General features: G+C 37.6%; 1 protein-coding gene across 7 annotated transcripts; it reads right to left on the reverse strand.

The window, feature by feature from the left end:
* Positions 1–196: 196 nt before the first annotated feature.
* LOC120073996 (nudix hydrolase 2-like) lies at positions 197–15,523 on the reverse strand. Of its 7 annotated transcripts, none has more exons than XM_039026952.1 (10): positions 15,245–15,518; positions 14,317–14,546; positions 13,828–13,893; positions 13,565–13,702; positions 13,189–13,217; positions 1,550–1,612; positions 1,413–1,463; positions 1,263–1,313; positions 952–1,060; positions 197–609 (listed from the first exon to the last, which is right to left on the reverse strand). In XM_039026952.1, exons 1-10 carry the CDS (start codon positions 15,339–15,341, stop codon positions 418–420), a joined length of 1,026 nt encoding a protein of 341 aa, XP_038882880.1. In that variant the 5' UTR covers positions 15,342–15,518; the 3' UTR covers positions 197–417. The 7 variants fall into 7 exon arrangements, with proteins under 7 accessions (XP_038882880.1, XP_038882877.1, XP_038882881.1 ...); XM_039026949.1 differs by having other exon boundaries at positions 1,550–1,627; XM_039026953.1 differs by having other exon boundaries at positions 1,263–1,297; positions 13,189–13,224; positions 15,245–15,516.
* Between the last annotated feature and the right edge of the window lie 4,654 nt (positions 15,524–20,177).

Raw genomic sequence — 20,177 nt, forward strand, 5'->3', positions numbered from 1 at the left:
CACGTTGATTTAATAATAAAATGTTAAAATGCAATTGTCAAATTATAAATTTGCAAAATCCATTAGTATTTCAAATTATTCTATTTCAAGTGATACCATAATTTATTTGAAATATACACAGCATGAGAGAGTGAGGGACAAAATAGAATGGGAGGAGAATGTTGAATGAAATTGATTCTATTTCTAGCCATAAGGAGGTCAGACATTAAAACCATCAGATTCATTGTTGTCCTCTTATTTCCATCAACAGTCCATAGGGAAGCACAAAATCTTCCCTGTTTTAAATATCTGAAACAAGGGTATGGTTCAAAGGCCTAAAAAATGAAGCAAAGAAACAAGATTCATGCTGCTTGGCAAATGTGTACATTATGAGCAGATCAAGAAACATAGTATCTATTAAGGACTGATTATGAGGCCTCACCGCCTGTTCAGGTCGTATTCATTTAGGTACAAAAAGTTTCTTTTACTCGAAAACGCTGTGGAAGTGAGCACAGGAGAAAATCCAGAATACTGCTTCTCAATCTTTGTGACACAAATGTTGTTGATGTACTTCAATACTTCGTGTTTTTGGATCAATGGTTGAGCGGTGTAGTCCTCGAGTTTCATCCACTGCAACGATAATGGTTACAACAGTTACACAAGTGGCAGCTATTGGTGTAAATCTTACTTGGGAAGTCTTTTTCATCAGATGCAATTGTAAGGATTAATCAGTATTGCAATTGAACTAACCAAAATTCAACTAGAAAAGATGGTTATTTCACCACAAATATCAGAACATTCATACAGGTCTGAAAGTTTACGAGGCAATTGATTTAACATTTTGTACCATGATATATGCACCAAGTTTCAAGTTTATGATTACTAAGATCTGATTTGATCTGTTACATGACATGTTGCTGTAAAGTATTTCGTTTTCATGTTGTTAGTATTGCGCAGTAAACCCGGACGTACCTGTGCATCCTCTATCTCCAGTTCTTGCTTGCTTATTTCAGAGGTTAGTGGTTTCAACATGCAAACGAAGAACAAATCTGATTTCCCAAAGAATGCTTGGTGAGTCTGTCTGCAAAAATTTGAATGGGATACAAAATAATAAAAAGAGCAATAAACTTTAGTGAGAAAAAGAAAAGAATTGAACAACATCCTCTGTCTTTGCGGACACTAAACATGCAATCTTAAGAGGTTAAAAGAAGAATTTATGGCTATAAATGCTAGCCAAATTCTATCGACCATTCAAACTGTTATTGAAAAGTGTAACTTCATACCTGAATGCTAAAACTTCCACAAATTCTGTATCGATCTGTAGAAGCATAAACCTGGAAACTTTAGGATAACTTCTTATTGGGACTAACATGATAAACAACTGATGACCAGATAATATAAGCTTATTTGATCATGTAACTTATTTAACTTACACCAGTCTCTTCTCTGACTTCTCTCTCTGCAGCTTTGCATATATCTTCCCCCTTGATATTAGCAAGCCAAGTAATTGCAAGATTATAAATATACTTATATGCAGATATGGAATCAGTGCGTAACCGAAACTATTTACCTCATCCACAACTCCTGTGGGAAACTTCCATACACCAGTCCCTCGGAACATTCCACTCTTTTCCTGAACCACGAGTACCTAAAATTTTCACCAAATTATAGCACATATTCGGACGTGGAACATTTGTTTAAATGCTCATGAATGCATTTGAACAAATGATAAAATTTTAGATACTAAAAATAGACAACAGTAAAAGCTAATACAATAATTTTTCAAACAAGTACCGCCAGATTTATGATGCAGATGCAGAACATTAAATAACAAAAATTGATGTCCCTCTGTCATACATGTTAAAGACTGGCCAATTTATGGAATTACAACTTAAATTCCATAAAACTATTGTTAAAAGATAGAAAATAGAGAACACTAAGTTTACGTGGAAAATCCTACGACAGGGAGAAAAAACCACAATAGAGAGTCTCTTTTTATTATTTTAACATAAAATGAAAATTACAAGAGAAGTCATATTTATAGGCTCTAGCAAGCCCTAATACAAAAAAGGAAATAAATCTAGGGTAAAATAAAATACTAAAATACCCTCGGGGCTATAAACTATCAACAAAGCCCCTTATTTCTAACACTCCCCCTCAAGTTGGGGTATAGATGTCAATCAAACCCAACTTGCTAATGCATGAGTCAAAACTTTGCTTGTAACCCTTTGGTGAGAATATCAACGACTTGTTGACTAGATGGAATATATGGAATACAAATACTGCCATTGTCTAGTTTCTTTTTTATAAAGTGTCTATCAATCTCTACATGTTTCATTCTATCATGTTGTACAAGATTATTGGCTATGCTTATAGCCGCTTTATTATTAAAATAGAGCTTTATAGGTAAAACCCTGTCTTGGTGAAGATCATGCAGAACTTTCTTCAACCAGATTTCTTCACAGATTCCCAAACTCATAGTTCTGTATTCAGCTTCAGCACGGCTTCTAGCAACACACTTTGCTTCTTACTTCTCCAAGTAATTAGGTTACCTCACACAAAAGTACAGTATCTAGAGGTAAACTTTCTATCAATAACTAATCCTGCCCAATCAGAGTCGGTATAAGCCTCAATGCATTTCCTGTCAGTTTTCCTGAACATTAGACCTTTACCCGAAGAGCTTTTCAAATATCTCAGAATCCGATTCACAGGTTCCATATGTTCTTCATAGGGTGCCTGCATAAACTGACTAACAATACTGACAACATAGGAAATATCTGGTCTAGTGAGAGATAAGTAAATCAACTTTCCCACTAGACGTTGATACCTCTATTTATCAACAGGAACTTTGTCAACAGAATCTCCCAATTTCACATTGAATTCAATAGGAGTGTTAGCAGGTCTACATCCAGTCATACCTATTTCTTTTGATAGGTCAAGAGTGAATTTCCGTTGTGAGATAGAGATCCCTTCCTTTGATTTTACCACCTCCATTCCAAGGAAATACTTTAGATTCCCTAGATCTTTGATCTCAAACTCGTCAGCCATTTTCTTTTTTAGCCTGGTGATCTCAGTAATATCATTTCCTGATAGGACAATATCATCTACATACACAGAACAACAATTTTCCCAGATACTGACCTTTTTGTAAACAAAGTGTGATCAGAGTGACTTTACAAAGGTAATAAACATGTCGAACCACGCTCTCAGGGACAGTTTCAAACCATACAAAGACTCCTGAGTTTACAAATCCGATGATCAAATTGAGCTTTAAAACTTGGGGGAGGGCTCATATAAACCTTTTCTTCTAATTCACCATTTAAAAATGCATTTTTTACATCAAGTTGATGGAGAGGCCAGTCTTTATTAACTACAACAAAAAGGACTCAGACCGTGTTTAACTTTACTACAGAAGAGAAAGTCTCAAAATAATCTATTCCATAAGTTTGAGTAAACCCTTTTGCTACAAGTCTAACCTTGTACCTGTATAGAGTTCCACCTGATTTATACTTTAGAGTGAACACCCACTTGCACCCAACTGTTTTATGCCCTTTAAGAAGAGCTACAAGGTCCCACATATCATTCTTTTCAGAAGCTCTCATTTCTTCCATGATGACAGTCTTCCACTCAGGAATTTCCAAAGTCATATGTCTTGAAAAGTTAGGGTAGAAAAGAAAAACACCAGAATTACGTGGAAAACCCTAGACCAAGGAGAAAAAACCACGATAAGAGTTTTTTATTTAATTCAGATACACAATACACATTACAGGGACAGGTATATATAACCAAACAGTAAGAAACCCTAAACTGTAGACACCACATAAAAGGACCAAAACGCCCTTAGGGCTAAATTACAATTTCAACACTCCCCCTCAAGTTGGGGCGTAGATGTCAATGAGACCCAACTTGCTAACACAGGTGTCAAAAGTCTGTCTAGGGTAACCCTTTGGTGAGAACATCCACAACTTGTTGACTGGACGGAACATAAGGAATGCAAATGCTACCGTTATCCAGTTTTTCTTTGATGAAGTGTCAGCCAATCTCAACGTATTTGATTCTGTCATGTTGAACCGGATTATTTGTAATATTAACAACAACCTTGTTATCGCAGTAAAGTCTCATCAAGTCATGACTTTCTTGATGTAGATCTACCAGAACCTTCTTCAACCAAATCTCTTCACATATACCCAAGCTCATAGCCCTGTATTCGGCTTCGACACTGCTTCTAGCCACGACACCTTGCTTCTTACTTCTCCAGGTAACTAAATTTCCCCACAAAAGTACAGTATTCTGAGGTGGACTTCCTATCTGTAACAGAACCAGCCTAGTCCAAATCTGTGTAGGCCTCGATGCACCTTTTATCACGCTTTCTGAAAACCAAGCCCTTTCCAGGAGAAGACTTTAGATACCTCAAAATTCGTGTAACCGCCTCCATGTGTCTTTCATACGAAGCCTGCATAAACTGACTGACCAAGCTCACTGCATATGATATATTAGGTCTGGTATGCAAAAGATATATCAGTTTCCCTACAAGCCGTTGATATCTCTCTTTGTTCACAGGAACATCATTTACTGACTCGATCAGATTGTAGTTGGCTTCTACCGGTGTATCTGCAGGTTTACACCCTGTCATTCCAGTCTCTCTCAACAAATCTCGAGTGTATTTCCTCTGAGACATTGAGATCCCTTCCTTTGATCTTGCTACCTCCATTCCTAGGAAATATCTCAAGTCACCGAGATCTTTGATCTCAAACTCATCTGCCATTCGTCGTTTCAACCTGTCAATCTCTGTTAAATCATCCCCTGACAGTATAATATCGTCAACATAGACAATCAAGACAACTATTTTCCCTAGTGCTGACTTCTTAGTGAACAAGGTGTGATCTGAATGTCCTTGAACAAACCCTTGAGATTTAACAAAGGTGGTGAACCGATCGAACCAACTTTAGGGGATTGCTTCAGGCCATACAAGGATTTTTTTAATTTACAAACCTGATTGTCGAACTGTGCTTCAAAACATGGAGGTGGGTTCATATATACCTTTTCTTCTAGCTCACCATTCAAAAAAGCATTTTTCACATCCAACTAATGTAGAGGCCAGTCTTGATTAACAGCCACAAAGAGAAGAACATGAATAGTGTTAAGTTTTGCCACAGGTGAGAAAGTTTCTGAGTAATCCACTTCATACGTCTGAGTGAATCTTTTTGCAACCAATCTAGCCTTATATCTGTCGAGAGTTCCATCTGACTTGTATTTGACAGTAAAAACCCACTTACACCCTATTATTTTGTGACCTCTCGGAAGACTAACCAGATTCCACGGTTTGTTAGTCTCAAGAGCCCACATTTCCTCCATAATTGCAGCTCGCCATTCAGGAATTTCCAGAGCCTTGTGCACATTGCCTGGAATCATCACAGTGTCAAGGCTAGTGGTGAAAGCTCTAAATCTCGTAGACAGGTTACTGTAAGACAAGAAGCTTTTCATAGAGTGTTTGGTGCACGACCTTGTACCTTTTCGCAGAGCTATCGGCAAATCCAAGGTAGCATCAATCTCACTAATCTTATCTGCCTGTTCATCTGTACCCAACTGTTGTTCATTTTCAGTCCCCTGAGCATCACTTGGCGCTTCATTACTACCATCATCCCTGACTTCGCCAGAGTTCACTATATCACCTTCAACATACTCATTGTCATTGTGACTAGCCTCAGCCGGTTCTAGTTCTGACTCTTGAACACCTTCCGACGGAGCAACAGGAGGAACAATTTCGGGAACTATTTCCTTTTGGAGATGCTTCCTATAGTAGGTTATCCAAGGCACTTGTTTTGTAGGGAGGACAAGCTCATTTGTTTCAGGGATAGGTTCAGGAAATAGGTCTAACGGAACAGAGTAGGTGGAAGTGTTAGCCTCTTCACTCGAAGTCTCCCCCTGAAGAGGACTAACGGGAAAGAAGGGTTTGTCTTCTAGAAATATGACATCCATGGTGATAAAGTACTTTCGAGAAGAAGGCTGAAAGCACTTGTAGCCCCGTTGATGGAGCGGATACCCAACAAAGACACATTTTTGGGCCCTAGGAGCAAATTTACTTTGGTGAGGACCGTGATTATGAACGAAAACGGTGCACCCAAACACCCGAAGAGGAACATCTGGGAAAAGGCGGGTGGACGAGACAGATTCTTTAAAATGCTCTAAGGGGGTTTGGAATTTGAGCACACGGGAGGGCATCCGATTGATGAGATGAGATGCAGTAAGTACAACATCTCCCCAGAGATATGAGGGTAAGGATGCAAGTATCCTGAGAGATCGGGCTACTTCAATGAGGTGGCGATTTTTTCGTTCAGCCACCCCATTCTGCTGAGGAGTATAGGCACAAGAATTTTGGTGAACGATACCTTTAGAGTCTAAAAACTCACGAAGGGACTAATTAACAAATTCACACCCATTGTCACTTCGAAGAATGGCGATTTTGGTATTGAACTGGGTTTCGACGATGGTGTAAAACTGTTGAAAGACCGTCGTCACTTCAGACTTGTCTGTAAGAAGGAACACCCATGTAAGACAGGTGTGATCATCTATGAAGGTGACAAACCATCGTTTACCTAACACCGTTGTGACATTCGACGGACCCCCAACATCACTATGTATCAGGTGGAAGGGCCGGGAAGGTTTCTAGGGTTGTGAGGTAAAAGACGCCCTAGGCTGTTTTGCACGAATACAAACATCACACGGCAAAGACAACACATTTACATTTCGAAATAAATGGGGAAATAGATATTTCATATAATGAAAGTTTGGATGTCCAAGACAAAAATGGCATAATAAGAAATCAATTTCAAAAAAAGTAAGAGAAGACAGTAAACAAGTGCTAGATAAACTCCTAGAAGAAGCATCCTCGAAGAGGAAATAGAGCCCCCTATCGTGCCGGGCAGTGCCAATCATCTTCCCGAAGCTCAGGTCCTGAAACGAAACATTATCTGTTGAGAACACAACTTTGCAGTTCAAATCTCTAGTTAACTTACTGATTAATAGCAAATTATAAGATATCTTTGGCACATGTAAGACATTCTATAAAATCAGTCCTTGAATTGGAGATAAATGGCCCTTTCCAGCAACAGGGGCAAATACCCATTTGCAATTCTTATTCTCTCATTTCCAGCACTTGGATAATAGGAGAGGAATTGACCAGATGATCTAGTTAGATGGTTCGTTGCTCCGGAATCAAGGATCCAGGATTCATCTCCCTCAGCAAAGAAACTAAAGGAATGGGGAGTACCTGATTGGACAATATTGCCAGTTCTAACTGTACCTGGATCCACTTGATTAGTTCCTGGAGGAGCACCATCAACTGTTTCACTAACGAAGGCTCGACTGGACTTAGATTTATCGTTCGAAGGACGCCGCTTGCCATTTGGAGGTCAACCATGTAATTTCCAGCATTGATCTTTCGTATGCCACGGTTTCTTACAATGTTCACAAATTGGAGGGGTCTTTCCACTCCGTTTGTCATTCTCTAATCCAGATGACTTGACTCCAAACGCAGCAGAGTCTAAGGCATTAGTCGTTGTACCATTCATAGCGCTAGTTCGATCTTCTTCCAATCTGACCTCTGAGCAAACTTCTATTAGGGACGACACTGGTCTTTGTCCCAAAATTCGGCTCTAAACACCATCAAATTTCGAGTTTAAGCTAGCCAGAAAATCATATACGTGGTCAGCCTCCTCAATCTTCGAATACTGAACCCCGTCAACTGGGCAATTCCAAACTATTTCCCGACACGGATCCATTTCTTGCCACAATAGTGATAATTTATTGAAATAGGATGTTACATCGACAGTCCCCTACTTGCACTCATGCACCTATTTTCTCAATGTATAAAGGCGTGAAGCATTCTGCCTCTTCGAATAAAGTTTCTGGACAGCTTCCCAAATATCCCGAGCCGAAGCTGAGTAAAGAAGAGGCTTCCCGATCTGGGGTTCCATATTGTTTATTAAAATTGAGCGAGGGAGAGAATCCTCCCCCCTTCCATATACGTTCCTGAGGATCCCCAGGGTTTGGTCTGGATATCTCCTTAGTTAGATACCCGAACTTATGCCATTCCTCGAGAACCATCCTCACAGATTATGATCAAGAAAAATAGTTCTGGCCATTAAGTTTTTCGCCGATAGAAATTCCTGCAGAATTGTCCACAGAACCAGATGTAATGTTTGCGAAAGGTAAAGTAGGGTAAGCATTTACTGGAGTTTTTGAACATAACGGAACTCTCGGGTATGTATCTGGTAGAAAATCAGTTGACGGATTGGTCGTAGATCTAACGGCTACCCCAAGCGCAAGAATCTGCTGCTGCAAATTTGCCAATTGCTGTTGAACGCTAACGGTCCCATTAAAAATCGTTGTAGGTTGTTTCTGCCCATAGACCCCTGATGATATGGTTTCTTCCGTTGTAGGTTGAACGCTAACGGTCCCATTAAAAATCGTTGTAGGAGCTGGCTGACCAGAGGGTAAAAGGTAGGAGAAAAAAGCTTGCTGTAATGGGTTGGGCTGGACCGGGTTTGGTTGGACCGGTTGGTTTGGCTGGACTGGTTGGTTCAGGTGGATCATCTGGTTTGGTAGGTTCTGGTAGATCGAGAGGTCGGGCAAGTTCGGAAGGCTGGGTAGATCAAGGTAGGTTGAGGTCTGGTTCAGATTTATCGAGGGATGGAAGGTCGAGGAGCTGGGCAGAGAAGACAAAAGGGAAAAAGATGAAAGGTGAGAGGACAACTGACCTGGAAAAACTCCATCGATTGTGTTTGGGCTACGATCGGTAACGATTGGCGGTTGGAACGATGGAGTCGTCGACAGCAGGCGTTCGTGTCTGGTTGAAGTCGTCAACGGTAGCGACGGAGGTCCTCGATGGCAGTAACTGCTAGATCGACGAGAAGCTGTTGTCTCGTGTGTTGGATTTGAATCGGTCCAAGTAATGACCGTAGATATTGGTCGACGACANTTGGTTGGACCGGTTGGTTTGGCTGGACTGGTTGGTTCAGGTGGATCATCTGGTTTGGTAGGTTCTGGTAGATCGAGAGGTCGGGCAAGTTCGGATGGATCGACGAGAAGCTGCTGTCCCGTGTGTTGGATTTGAATCGGTCCAAGTAATGACCGTAGATATTGGTCGACGACAGCCCTAATTTCAGCACTGTGAGAAATTTCCCCTGGAATTCCATCCCCGGCTAGAGTCGATGACTGAATCTCTTCTATTCCAGCGACATTCTCATCACCATGCTCTGATACCATCTTGAAAAGTTAAGGTAGAAAAGAAAAACACCAGAGTTATGTGGAAAACCCTAGACCAGGGAGAAAAAACCACGATAAGAGTTTTTTATTTAATTCAGATACACAGTACACATTACATGGACAAGTATAAATAATCAAACAGTAAGAAACCCTAGACTGTAGACACCACATAAAAGGACCAAAACGTCCTTAGGGCTAAACTATAATTTCAACAATATGTATATTTTTCGGTATTGTTGTTGTATCAAGACTGGCAGTGAACGCCTTGAACTCAGAAGACAGAAAGCTATATATGGGGTACTTGGTTAAGAACTTGGTGCCCTTTCTCAATGTAATGAGCATGTCAAGAAAGATATTATAATCCCTTGGTTTGTCTGAATCTTCATCTGTAATGGGATTTTGATTACATTTTTCAGCCTAAGGAAGAGTCTCACCCTCTTATGTTTATGTCGAAGTCTCATCACTGCTAGTAACCCTATTATTCTCTGGAACTAACATGTCAATCCTGTCATTCTCAACCAAATAAAAATATCATCCTCGACACACAAGTTAATATTATTAGGGCCAAATAGTACCTCAAGCTTATGTTGGTTCAGATTCATGGACCGGATACGGCGGAGCAATAGGGGACACCATTTCCTTTCTGAGATTCTTCTTGTAGTAAGTTATCCAAGGAACTTATTTAGTGGGTAGAACGGTGTCATGGGCACTCAGGATGGGTTCAGGAAGGAGTTCGAGAAAAGATGGGACTGAAGATGTGGACTAGTTAGTCTCTTCACTAGTACTCTCCCTCTGAAGATGACTAACGTGGAAGAAAGGATTATTCTCAAGAAACGTTATATCCATAGAGATGAAGTATTTTCGGGAAGAAGTGTGGAAGCATTTATAACCTCGCCGGTGAAGGAGATACCCAAAGAAGATGCATTTCTGAGCATAATGGGTAAACTTAGTTTGGTTAGGGCCATGACTATGGACAAAGGCAGTGCACCAAAAAACCCGGAAAGGGCATCAGGAATAAGCCCCGTGGTAGGGTATGACTTCTTGAGGCATTCAAGAGGAGTTTGGAGTTGGAGGCTAGGGGAAGACATTCAATTAATAAGATGAGCTCTAGTCAAAACTGCATCCCTCCATAAATAAAATGGAAGTGAAGTAGACAGCATGAGAGACCGTGCAACCTCGAGGAGACGATGATTTTTCCTTTTAGCCACCCCATTCTATTAAGGGGTATAGGCACACGAGATTTGGTGGACAATGCCTTTAGAGGACAGAAAATCAAGAAAGGTATGATTAAGGAACTCAAGACCATTATCACTACGAAGAATAGTATTTTGGTGTTGAACCGAGTCTCAACAGTAGTGTAAAATTGTTGAAATATCAATGAAACCTCAGATTTATCAGTGAGGAGAAAAACCCATGTAAGACGAGTATGATCATCAATAAAGGTCACAAACCAACGTTTCCCTAAAGAGGTGGTAATACTCGAAGAACCCCAAATATCACTATGAATAAGGATGAAAGGCTGAGAAGGTTTGTAAGGTTAAGATAGAAAAGTGACCTTATGCTGTTTTGCACGAATGCACATATCACAAGATAAAGAAGAGACATCAACTTTATTGAATAAATGAGGAAATAAATATTTCATATATTGAAAATTTGGATGACCGAGGCGAAAATGCCACAATATATAATCTTTTTCTGAAGTTGAAAAATAAGAAGACAACACACTAGTCCTATAACAGTTCTTAGAGGAAGCATCATTATCAAGGAAATAGAGTCCTCCATTGTGCCAGACAATGTCAATCGTCTTCCCCGAGCTCAAGTCCTGAAAGAAAACATTATCTAGTGAGAAGGAAACTTGACAATTCAGATCTCTAGTTATCTTACTAATAGATAATAAATTGTAAGATATTTTGGGTACATGCAGCACATTCTGTAAAGTTAAATCATAAAAAAGAGAAATATGACCCTTGTCCGCAGTAGGAGCAAAGGACCCATTTGCAATCCGAATCTTTTCATTACTAGCACTCGAAAGATATGATAGAAAATTATCAGACGATCCAGTCAAATGATATACAGCTCCTGAATCAAGTATCCATGGTTTCTTACCATTATGCTGAGGAGACTTAAGGATTAAGAGGTACCTGATTGAGCAACGGCCCTAAGAGAAGAGACACTAGGGTCACTTTGGCAATTCATCTGAGGTTGTGACTGGGAGACACTCACAAATTCACTCATAAGAGCCCGACCAAGATTGGCTTGTCATTTAGAGGACGTCTTCTGCCAATCAGTGGTCTACCATGTAACTTCCAACACTGATCTTTCGTATGCTAGGGTTTCTTGCAATGTTCACACTCTGGGGTCTGTTTTCCATTTTGCTTATCACTATCAGAACCAGATAATTTCGCACTGAAAGCAGCAGGATCAACAGCAGATACAGTCATGATGCTCATAACACTGACTCTGTCTTCCTTTAGACGAACCTTAGAACACACTTCCATAAGAGAAGGTATAGGCCTCTATCCCAGTATACGGCCTCGCACTATATCGAACTTGGAGTTCAAACCACCTAGGAAATCATAATCACGATTGACTTCCTCAATCTCGAAATACTGGACACCCCACAAGGACAATCCCAGATAATTTCAAGACACAGGTTCATCTCTTGCCAGATTAGGGATAATTTGTTAAAGTATGAAGTGACATCCATCATCCCCTATTTGCACTCGTGAGCTTGTTTACGCAGAGTATAAAGACAAGATGCATTCTGCCTCTTAGAATATAATTTCTAAACTGCATCCCAGATATCCCGCATACAACAACGGTTTCCCTATCTGAGGTTCCATACTATTAATCAGCAATGATCGAAGTAGGGAGCCTTCTCCTTTCCAAATGCGCTCCTGAGGATCCCTTGGCTTAGGTCTTGGTATCTCACCAGTTAAATACCCAAAAACTTGTGACACCCCTCAAGAGCCATTTTAATGGACTGAGACCAGGAGAAATAATTCTGACCATTCAACTTTTCTCTTGCAATTAACCCTGAAGAATTTTCCATAAATCCAGACAAATAATTTGTAGTAGTTAAAGTAGGGAAAGAGGTTACCGAATTCTTTGGATACATCAGTAGACCGGAAGGATTGTCAGAATTCACTGTACTGGAATTTAAGTTTGTGGAAGCACCTAGGGCTGCCCCAAGAGCAGCGATTTGTGCTGAAAACTTTCTTGAAGATTAGCCAACTGTTTTTGAACCATTACCAAAGATAAACCAATCAAACCTTAATACATAACTAGGCGGCACATGATGAGGAAGGCCCGACGGCTGCAGGTAGGTTGCTTGTGGCTGGAAGGGAAAGGAGTCAGGGATTCCCGGCGATTGCGAGAGGCTTGTTGCCATGGCAAGGGATTTACCTCTGTGGTAGGCGGACGACTCATCTTGCACCGGTTGGTTTTTGCCAATGGCGGCTAGGATTTCGTCACCACTCTCTGATGCCATGTTAAAAGATAGAAAACAGAAAACACTAAATTTACGTGGAAAACCCTAGAACAAGGAGAAAAAACCACGATGAAGTCGCTTTTTATTATTTTAACATAAAATGAAAGTTACAAGAGAAGCCATATTTATAGGCTCTAGCAAGCCCTAATACAAAAAAAAAGGAAATAAACCTAGGGTAAAGTAAAATACTAAAATACTCTCGGGGCTACAAACTATCTACAAAGCCTCTTATTTCTAACAACTATCCACAATGACTACCTGCCATGGAAAATACTTCTCGCTTCATTGACTGCCTGTAAAACGACTATGTTTCCTTGCGGGAAAATATTGGATGATTTTTATTTAGCCCGATTTATAGAGAGATTCATTTTATCCTTAATTGACAAAGGTCAATAACACAACTTGAGTATGATTGAGGACTGTAATTAAACCACTAGATAAGTTCAACTTACATGCGAATTGCCAGGCCTGATTGTTTCAGCTGTACCCTCCAATTTGAGCAAATAAATCAACATAATTATTAGTGGAAGCCTAGGCATAATAATTTCTTTAAAAAAAGATTAAGGAGCACATCCAACCTTGAAAAGTAACTCTATTACAGGCTTACAGCATTAAATGAATACTTGCTGCTCAGTAATTTGAAAAAACACAAAATTTCATCTTTTTTAGACGTCCATGGAAAGTCTTTCTCAACTCTAGTTTGTTGTTGCAAACATAATTACTACTCACCTAATTATGAGTGAAGTATATATAAAGAGATATTCATGAAGAAATGAACTAAGCTTCTCTTCTTGGTACACTGCAGTAATAAAGCGCATGGAAATGTACCTCTTTCTTGTCGTTCAATACAAAGGCACCAATGCCAACTCGATGGGTAGCATTTACAGGAAGAGTATGAGCACCTTCAGGTATCCAGTACACTAGCATCAAATACTTCGGCTCAGCATGGTGGTACCAGAACCTTTCCTAAACGAAGAACAATATCTGGTCAAAGAACTATAGAGAATAAAAACAATTACTTGCAGCACTTGAAATTACAAGTTCCTAAATCTACTGTTAAAATGATCTAAAAAACTATATTGGAGTATCACCTTAACAATAGCTTCAACAAGATGAGCAAGCTCAATAGGCAGTTTAATCCAAACACCTTTCTTTCCCTGCAAAATTTTCAACACTAAAGCCAAAATGAAAATTTATTCATCACATTTCCATGCAATTATACTGGTAACTAGTGAGGTAACTACTGGTGGAAAAGTTATCTACTAGCATTTTGGGAAGTATTTTGGAAAATTTTTAGGTTTAATTTAAGAAGCTGGATACTGGAGACCACGGACTCAAGAATGAGGCCAAAAGAAATGGCAGATGTATCAAAAACCTAAACAGAAATAAGAAATTAATTGCTTTTAACAGTGGCATTAAATTTTGAGGGAAAAGCAAAAGCTTGCCTACCATAGTCCACATAACAAAGAAATGACAATGGGGTAAACTTGACCTTACAGTATTTGAAGGTGTGTAAGCAAAAGGGGTAACATAAAGTTTACTAGTGAGCTCATCAATATAAGAAAAAGAAGAATGACCACCTGTTTTTTCCAATGTGCAATTGAAGCTCTGAGGATAGGCGCAAAGATCTCACAGTCCATAGGTTTATCCATTTCCACGATAACGCCTCCATGATTATCCTCGGTCGCATCAAGTAGTTCAACCTGTTGAACCTCATCAGCAGTTGGGGCTTGCTCCATAAAAAATGTTGACTTAGCGGAAACTGAAAAGGATTTACTGCAAAATGAAGCTGAATTTCCGACCCCAATGCCTAATAACACAAGAACCAATTAGTTTCATGTTAAACTCTCCAATTACAGAAACACTTCAGTGGATTCTCATTTACTGTTAGCTTATAACAGAATCGATCAAATTAAATGTGAAAAACAGAAGCTGGTCGAGTCGATGTCATATCTCAAGTTAACTGACCTCCATTCAAAACTAAAGCTCCGAGATGGGTATTCCAAAAATAAACAAATAAAGACAAAATAAACATTTTAATTGACTAAAAAAGCGAGAATGAACTACAAATTAGCCAAACACTCATTCCATCGTTCTAGTGAGGTAACATAAACACAGCACATTAAGAATCAAAGTAGCAGAACCCCGAGTTCTACATAACAAGCAAAAATCAAGATCGCATTAATATTTCCAATCGACCCTTGAGCACGTTCAGCAATGAAGAATCAAATATCAAGTAGATTCCAAATCCAAAAAACCAGAGGAACCCAAGAAGCATAAGTAAAGTATCTCAAATTTTCAGGTGCAACATAACAAGCAAAAATCAAAATCGCATTAATATTTCCAATCGACCCTGAAGCAAGTTCACAGTGAAGAATCAAATATCAAGTAAATTCCAAATTCAGAAAACCAGAAGAACCCATGAAGCATTAGTAAAGTATCTCAAATTTTGAGGTGCATAAACATCACTAAATTGGGGGGATGAGACAGAAATGTGAAAATCAGAACCTGGGCAACGAAGAACAGGGATGGGTGTGAAACGAGGAGTGAAAGAGGTGAAAGTGGTTCGCACAAAAGTGGAAGAAAAGAAAAGGGATCTGATCATTAAGCCTCAGCAATCAACTGTATGATTTTGGTTGAAGATTTAGGAGGCAACACACTGCACCATTTTGCATTACTTCGATTCAGTTCGTCGTTTTGTGCTTAAATTTCTGGGAATTTTCTTCTCTTCTCTTTATTACCCATTAAAACGGGAGTTGCTTTGGACTCGTTGATTCCCATTAATTCATGTAAAAAAATTAATGATAAAAAATGACTCTTTTACTCGGACTTGAGTGCAATCCCAAAAATGTAGAGGCTGCTGTGTGCCCACGTCGGCACAACCAACCCACAGCCGAGAAAATTATGCAGTTCGTTATTCACTATTTTATCTTTTCCTTTTCTTCAAAAAGATTGACGTTTGAAAAAAACATAAATAAATAATAATTGACATTTGGTCACGTCAGTCGAGTTATGGATGAGTTATATTCATGGTTTAAAATACGAACGATACAAATATAACTATTAAATTTAAATTACTAATAGATATAGTATAATATAAAAAATTATAAATATGATAAAATTTAAATAGTTTATCGGTGATAAACCATATTATTGATAAGAATGATAGACCTATATCTGCAATTTTTTAAAAATATTGTTATACATTTGGTTGTTATCTCTAAAAATACTATTCATTGCAATTACTTTTTAAAATATAGATGTCGATGAAAATATTGAGGTCTTAGTTTTACATAAATTTCAATAGAAATATCAATAAAATTTCGATCTCAATGGATTTTTCTTAAAAAAATTAAAAAAAATTAAATTAATAAATAAATATTTTATGATTTTAATCAAGATTACATGTCAATTATTTATATTATATTTGCCTTAGTAAATTTTATTGCTTAATTATTATGTTTCGTAGATTTTTTATAATATAATGGAAATATCGATTCATTTTTTATGTCGATATCAAATTCATGGAAACATGAAAATATTAATGGAAATTTTGACATGTAGACAAAAATTTAATATTGTGGTTAAGAGTGGAAATTTGTCTTAACACAAGTAATATTTTAAATCTTTAACCAAACAATGGATTTAGGGTTGCTTTTAAACATATAAAATGAATCAATTTATTTATAAATATATTAAAATTTAACCGTCGATCAGTGATAGACATTGATAAACATCTATATTTAAAAATATTTATTGCAGTTTTTGTCATTTAACATAATTATCCATAGATTTTAAGTATATTTTAGACTAACTTATCTATTAAGTTTTTATGTTTATTTATTACTTTAGTGACTATATGTTTAGATTACTATTTATTTCTTAAATTTTTATCCACAATACTCTCCAAAGCATTAGGGATTTTATAAGTCGACTTTAACCTAAATCTATATATATAATCTTCAGTCTCAATATTTAGCTGGAGAGCCTATTGTCACGTGGTTATTATTTGCAACAATCAAATGTGCGGTACTTGGGTTGTCTTGTTATTAAAGAAGTACCAAGTAAGCCTTTATGAAGAGTTTTTGCCTATTAAAGGTGCTTAGGTACACAAAGTGTTGGGCAAATGAGTGAGTTTAAGAGAATGATTGAGAGCTTCGTTGATGATCAACTCTTGAATCGTTTGTTGATTGTTGATTGATTGTGTACAAATGATGGGTGATGGGCTATTTATAGTCTTGCCCCACCAACCTAAGGGGTTTAAACCATCCTCGAGGGTCGGTTATGGCTCATCTAGAGCCTTCTCAATGTGTCTTGGAAGGTTCTTGGGCTACACTAAGTCTTTCTACAAGCATCCAAGTATATACATGGAGTTTCTAGACTCTCTTAGGTTCTTCTATACCATTATAGATAAATCTAGAACATTTATGTGTGGGCTGGAGTTGGGATGTTCCAAGATGTCTATGAGCCATCTAGTATCATCCGGCACATTCTGGCACTTTCTAGATCTTTCTAGAGGCTTTCGGGACTGTGTGGAGTTGTCTAACCCATTTTGGCACTATGTTGGCCTGCCTGGGTGCTTCCAGACGTGTCCAGGCCTTTCTCGAGTGCACTGGCACTGTCTAGTGCCTTCTGAGACCATTTGGGGTTGTCTAGGCTATGGGCGAGCAGTCTGGTCGTGTCTCAAGCATTCTAGAAGCTTTCGAAGTTGTCTATTGATGCCAAACGTCTTCCAGCATTGTCTCAAAGGGTCTCGCCCATGGGCGCGTGCGCAGGGACTTACGTGCGTCTAAGGCGTGCGTGTGTTGCAATGTGCACACATCTTGGTGCCTGCTTCCATGGGGTGCACACGGGGAAGTGCGTGTGGGGCTTGTCGCCTAGGTGCCACACGGGTGTGATTTCTCGCGTGTGTCTGGACTCATACATCTGGGGTAGGGGTGCGCGCTTGTTGGCTTTCTTGGCCTCACACAGGGACGTGTATCATTTGGGCATGCGCGCACGATGGCACATATGGGCACTCGGTGGGCCGCTCGCATGGGTTGTGGTCCTGCACCTGAGGCTTGGGTGTTGTCCTACGACCTTGGCAGCTTGCCTGATCACTTGGGTGTACATGTGTGCGATGTTTGGGGCTTTGGTGTGCCTCTTTCTTGACTCCTCTTTGGCATTGTTAAAGGAGCCTTGGCCCATTAAAACGCGATGTGAAGGATTTTTATGGAGCGTGACACCAAACAATAACCACGTGACACTATTCTCGCCTCAACATATTTCTCTCCCTTCTCTCTATTTCATCATTTTTTTTTTCACATCGTACATTTTCATAAATTTGATATCAACATTTTTATTACATCGCAAAACAAATTTACGAAACATAAAAAAGTAAAACAACAAAAAAGTTATTAATGTAATATAATATAAATAATTAATTTTTTTTAAAAGCCTAAAATATTTATTTATCACTTAAATTGTTTTTTGGTTGTTTTAAAATAAAAGAAAATGAACCAACTTATTTACAAATATATTACAATTTTACTATCCATCAATGATTGCGATAGACCATGATATACCATAATAGATCACAATAAATATCTATTAGTGTGAATGATAGATGTTTATCGTGATCTATCATCGATAGACTTACTATACTTGAAATTTAGATTAAATTTGGATTTTGAGATTAACGTTTTAAACTTTCGATCTAACTTATGAAATATTTAGGTTAATTCTGTTTGGGATTATTTTCATTACTTAATTTCAATAAATAATTATAAACAAATAAAGGAGCATATATACAAACAAAAACAGTACAGATTCTATTGTCTGAAAATCCCACGTCATTGTCTTCAAAAAGTTTTCATCCACCTAATAAGGGGAGAATTTCTAATCCACCTAATAAGGGGAGAATTTCTAATCCACCTAATAAGGGGAGAATTTCTAGTACTATGTCATACAACTTTTCCTTTACATTTTTATAACAAGAAATTTAAGAATAGACTTGAAATTAAAAAATAAAATAATATATCATTTAATAACATGTCAAATATGGAATAAAATAGGTTAGTTTCTATTAATTTTTAAAATTTTAAAGTAGACACTTTTAATTATTGGTATTTGAATTTGAGTTTTATTTAGTAATTAAAGTTTAAATAATGACATGTTTAGCTCTTGAGATATAAATTTGATTTCTAATTAGTCCATGAAGTTGATTTCTAATTAATCTACCAGTTAATATCAAAAGAAATATAATTGATAATTAGAAGGATATCCGTAAATCTCTCTAGAAAGTTGTTTTATTTTTTTTTGGAAACATGCATGATTAGTACTTGAAAAATTATTCAATGAGGTTATCATAATAACAGACCGATTTGCATGTTTTAAATAATCACTCAATATGAACTCAAGGTACTTTTACATGTTCTCTCTAGCATTAGTTAAACCTATGTGTTAATTAAGAAAATAATTTGGTTAAAATATATTTTGGTGATTGTACTTTCAATTTTCAAATTTTAGTTCTTCTACTTGCAATGACTTTTAAATTTAATCTCTCCTTTCAACAAAATTTAAATTTAGTCCTTGAAAATTATTTTTTTTATCGAAATTAGTTAAATAACAATAATAATGATTTTCGTGCAGGAAAAAACCTTGTGTGAATATATTTTAACAATTTATGAAGAGAATATTAATAGAGATTTTTTTTAAGAAATTCAACAAAAAGAACTATTTGCAAGAACTAATTTTAAGATTATATATTGAAAGTATAGAAACTATATAAATGGAACACTTGAAAGTACACAAATTAAATAGAACAAAAAATTTAAAGTACGTAGACCAAAATGAAATTTTAACCAAATAAATTTTCTATGTGCAATTCTAATTTATTTCAATATTATTTCACCTCTCATCTATTTATTCAAGATCTTTAAAATATCTGAAAAGAGAAAAAAAATAAGATAAAATAATTCAAAATAATTTGCGAAATTATGAACAATTAAGTAACTGAAAACTAGGGTTGGCAATGGGGCCAAAACGGGGGAGGGTTTCCTGTCCCCGTCGGGGAAACAGGTCACTGCGGGGATCATTCCCTATTTTCCCTTTTGTTTCCTCATGGGGGCTTTTTTTTTTAAAAAAAAAAACCTAAAATTTTATTTGGTTTAGGCTTGGACACTTTAGTTGGGCTTGGATTGGGCTAAATTAAAAATTAGGCTAAATGTAAAAAGTTAAATACCTAACATATATATATATATATATATATATATATATATATATATATTATATATATATATATATATATTATATAACCTTAAATTGGGGTGGAGTCGAGGACAAGAACCCTAAAGGGGTCCCCGATTTGACCCCATCCCTTGTCAAACCGGGGATTCCCCGCCCTGATTGGAGTGGGACCCTGTGGGGACCCGACTACACAGGGAATTATGCCAACTCTATT

This window comes from Benincasa hispida, chromosome 3 (assembly GCF_009727055.1).
Source record: "Benincasa hispida cultivar B227 chromosome 3, ASM972705v1, whole genome shotgun sequence".
Classification (NCBI taxonomy): Eukaryota; Viridiplantae; Streptophyta; class Magnoliopsida; order Cucurbitales; family Cucurbitaceae; genus Benincasa; species Benincasa hispida.

Coding starts and splice junctions, on each gene's coding strand:
- LOC120073996 (XM_039026949.1), bottom strand. CDS start 15,341: ATGATCAGATCCCTTTTCTTTTCTTCCACTTTTGTGCGAACCACTTTC. Junction 13,703..13,827: donor TTGTTGAAGCTATTGTTAAG/GTGATACTCCAA, acceptor TTCTTCGTTTAG/GAAAGGTTCTGGTACCACCA. Junction 13,218..13,564: donor TATTGAACGACAAGAAAGAG/GTACATTTCCAT, acceptor TGGAGGGTACAG/CTGAAACAATCAGGCCTGGC.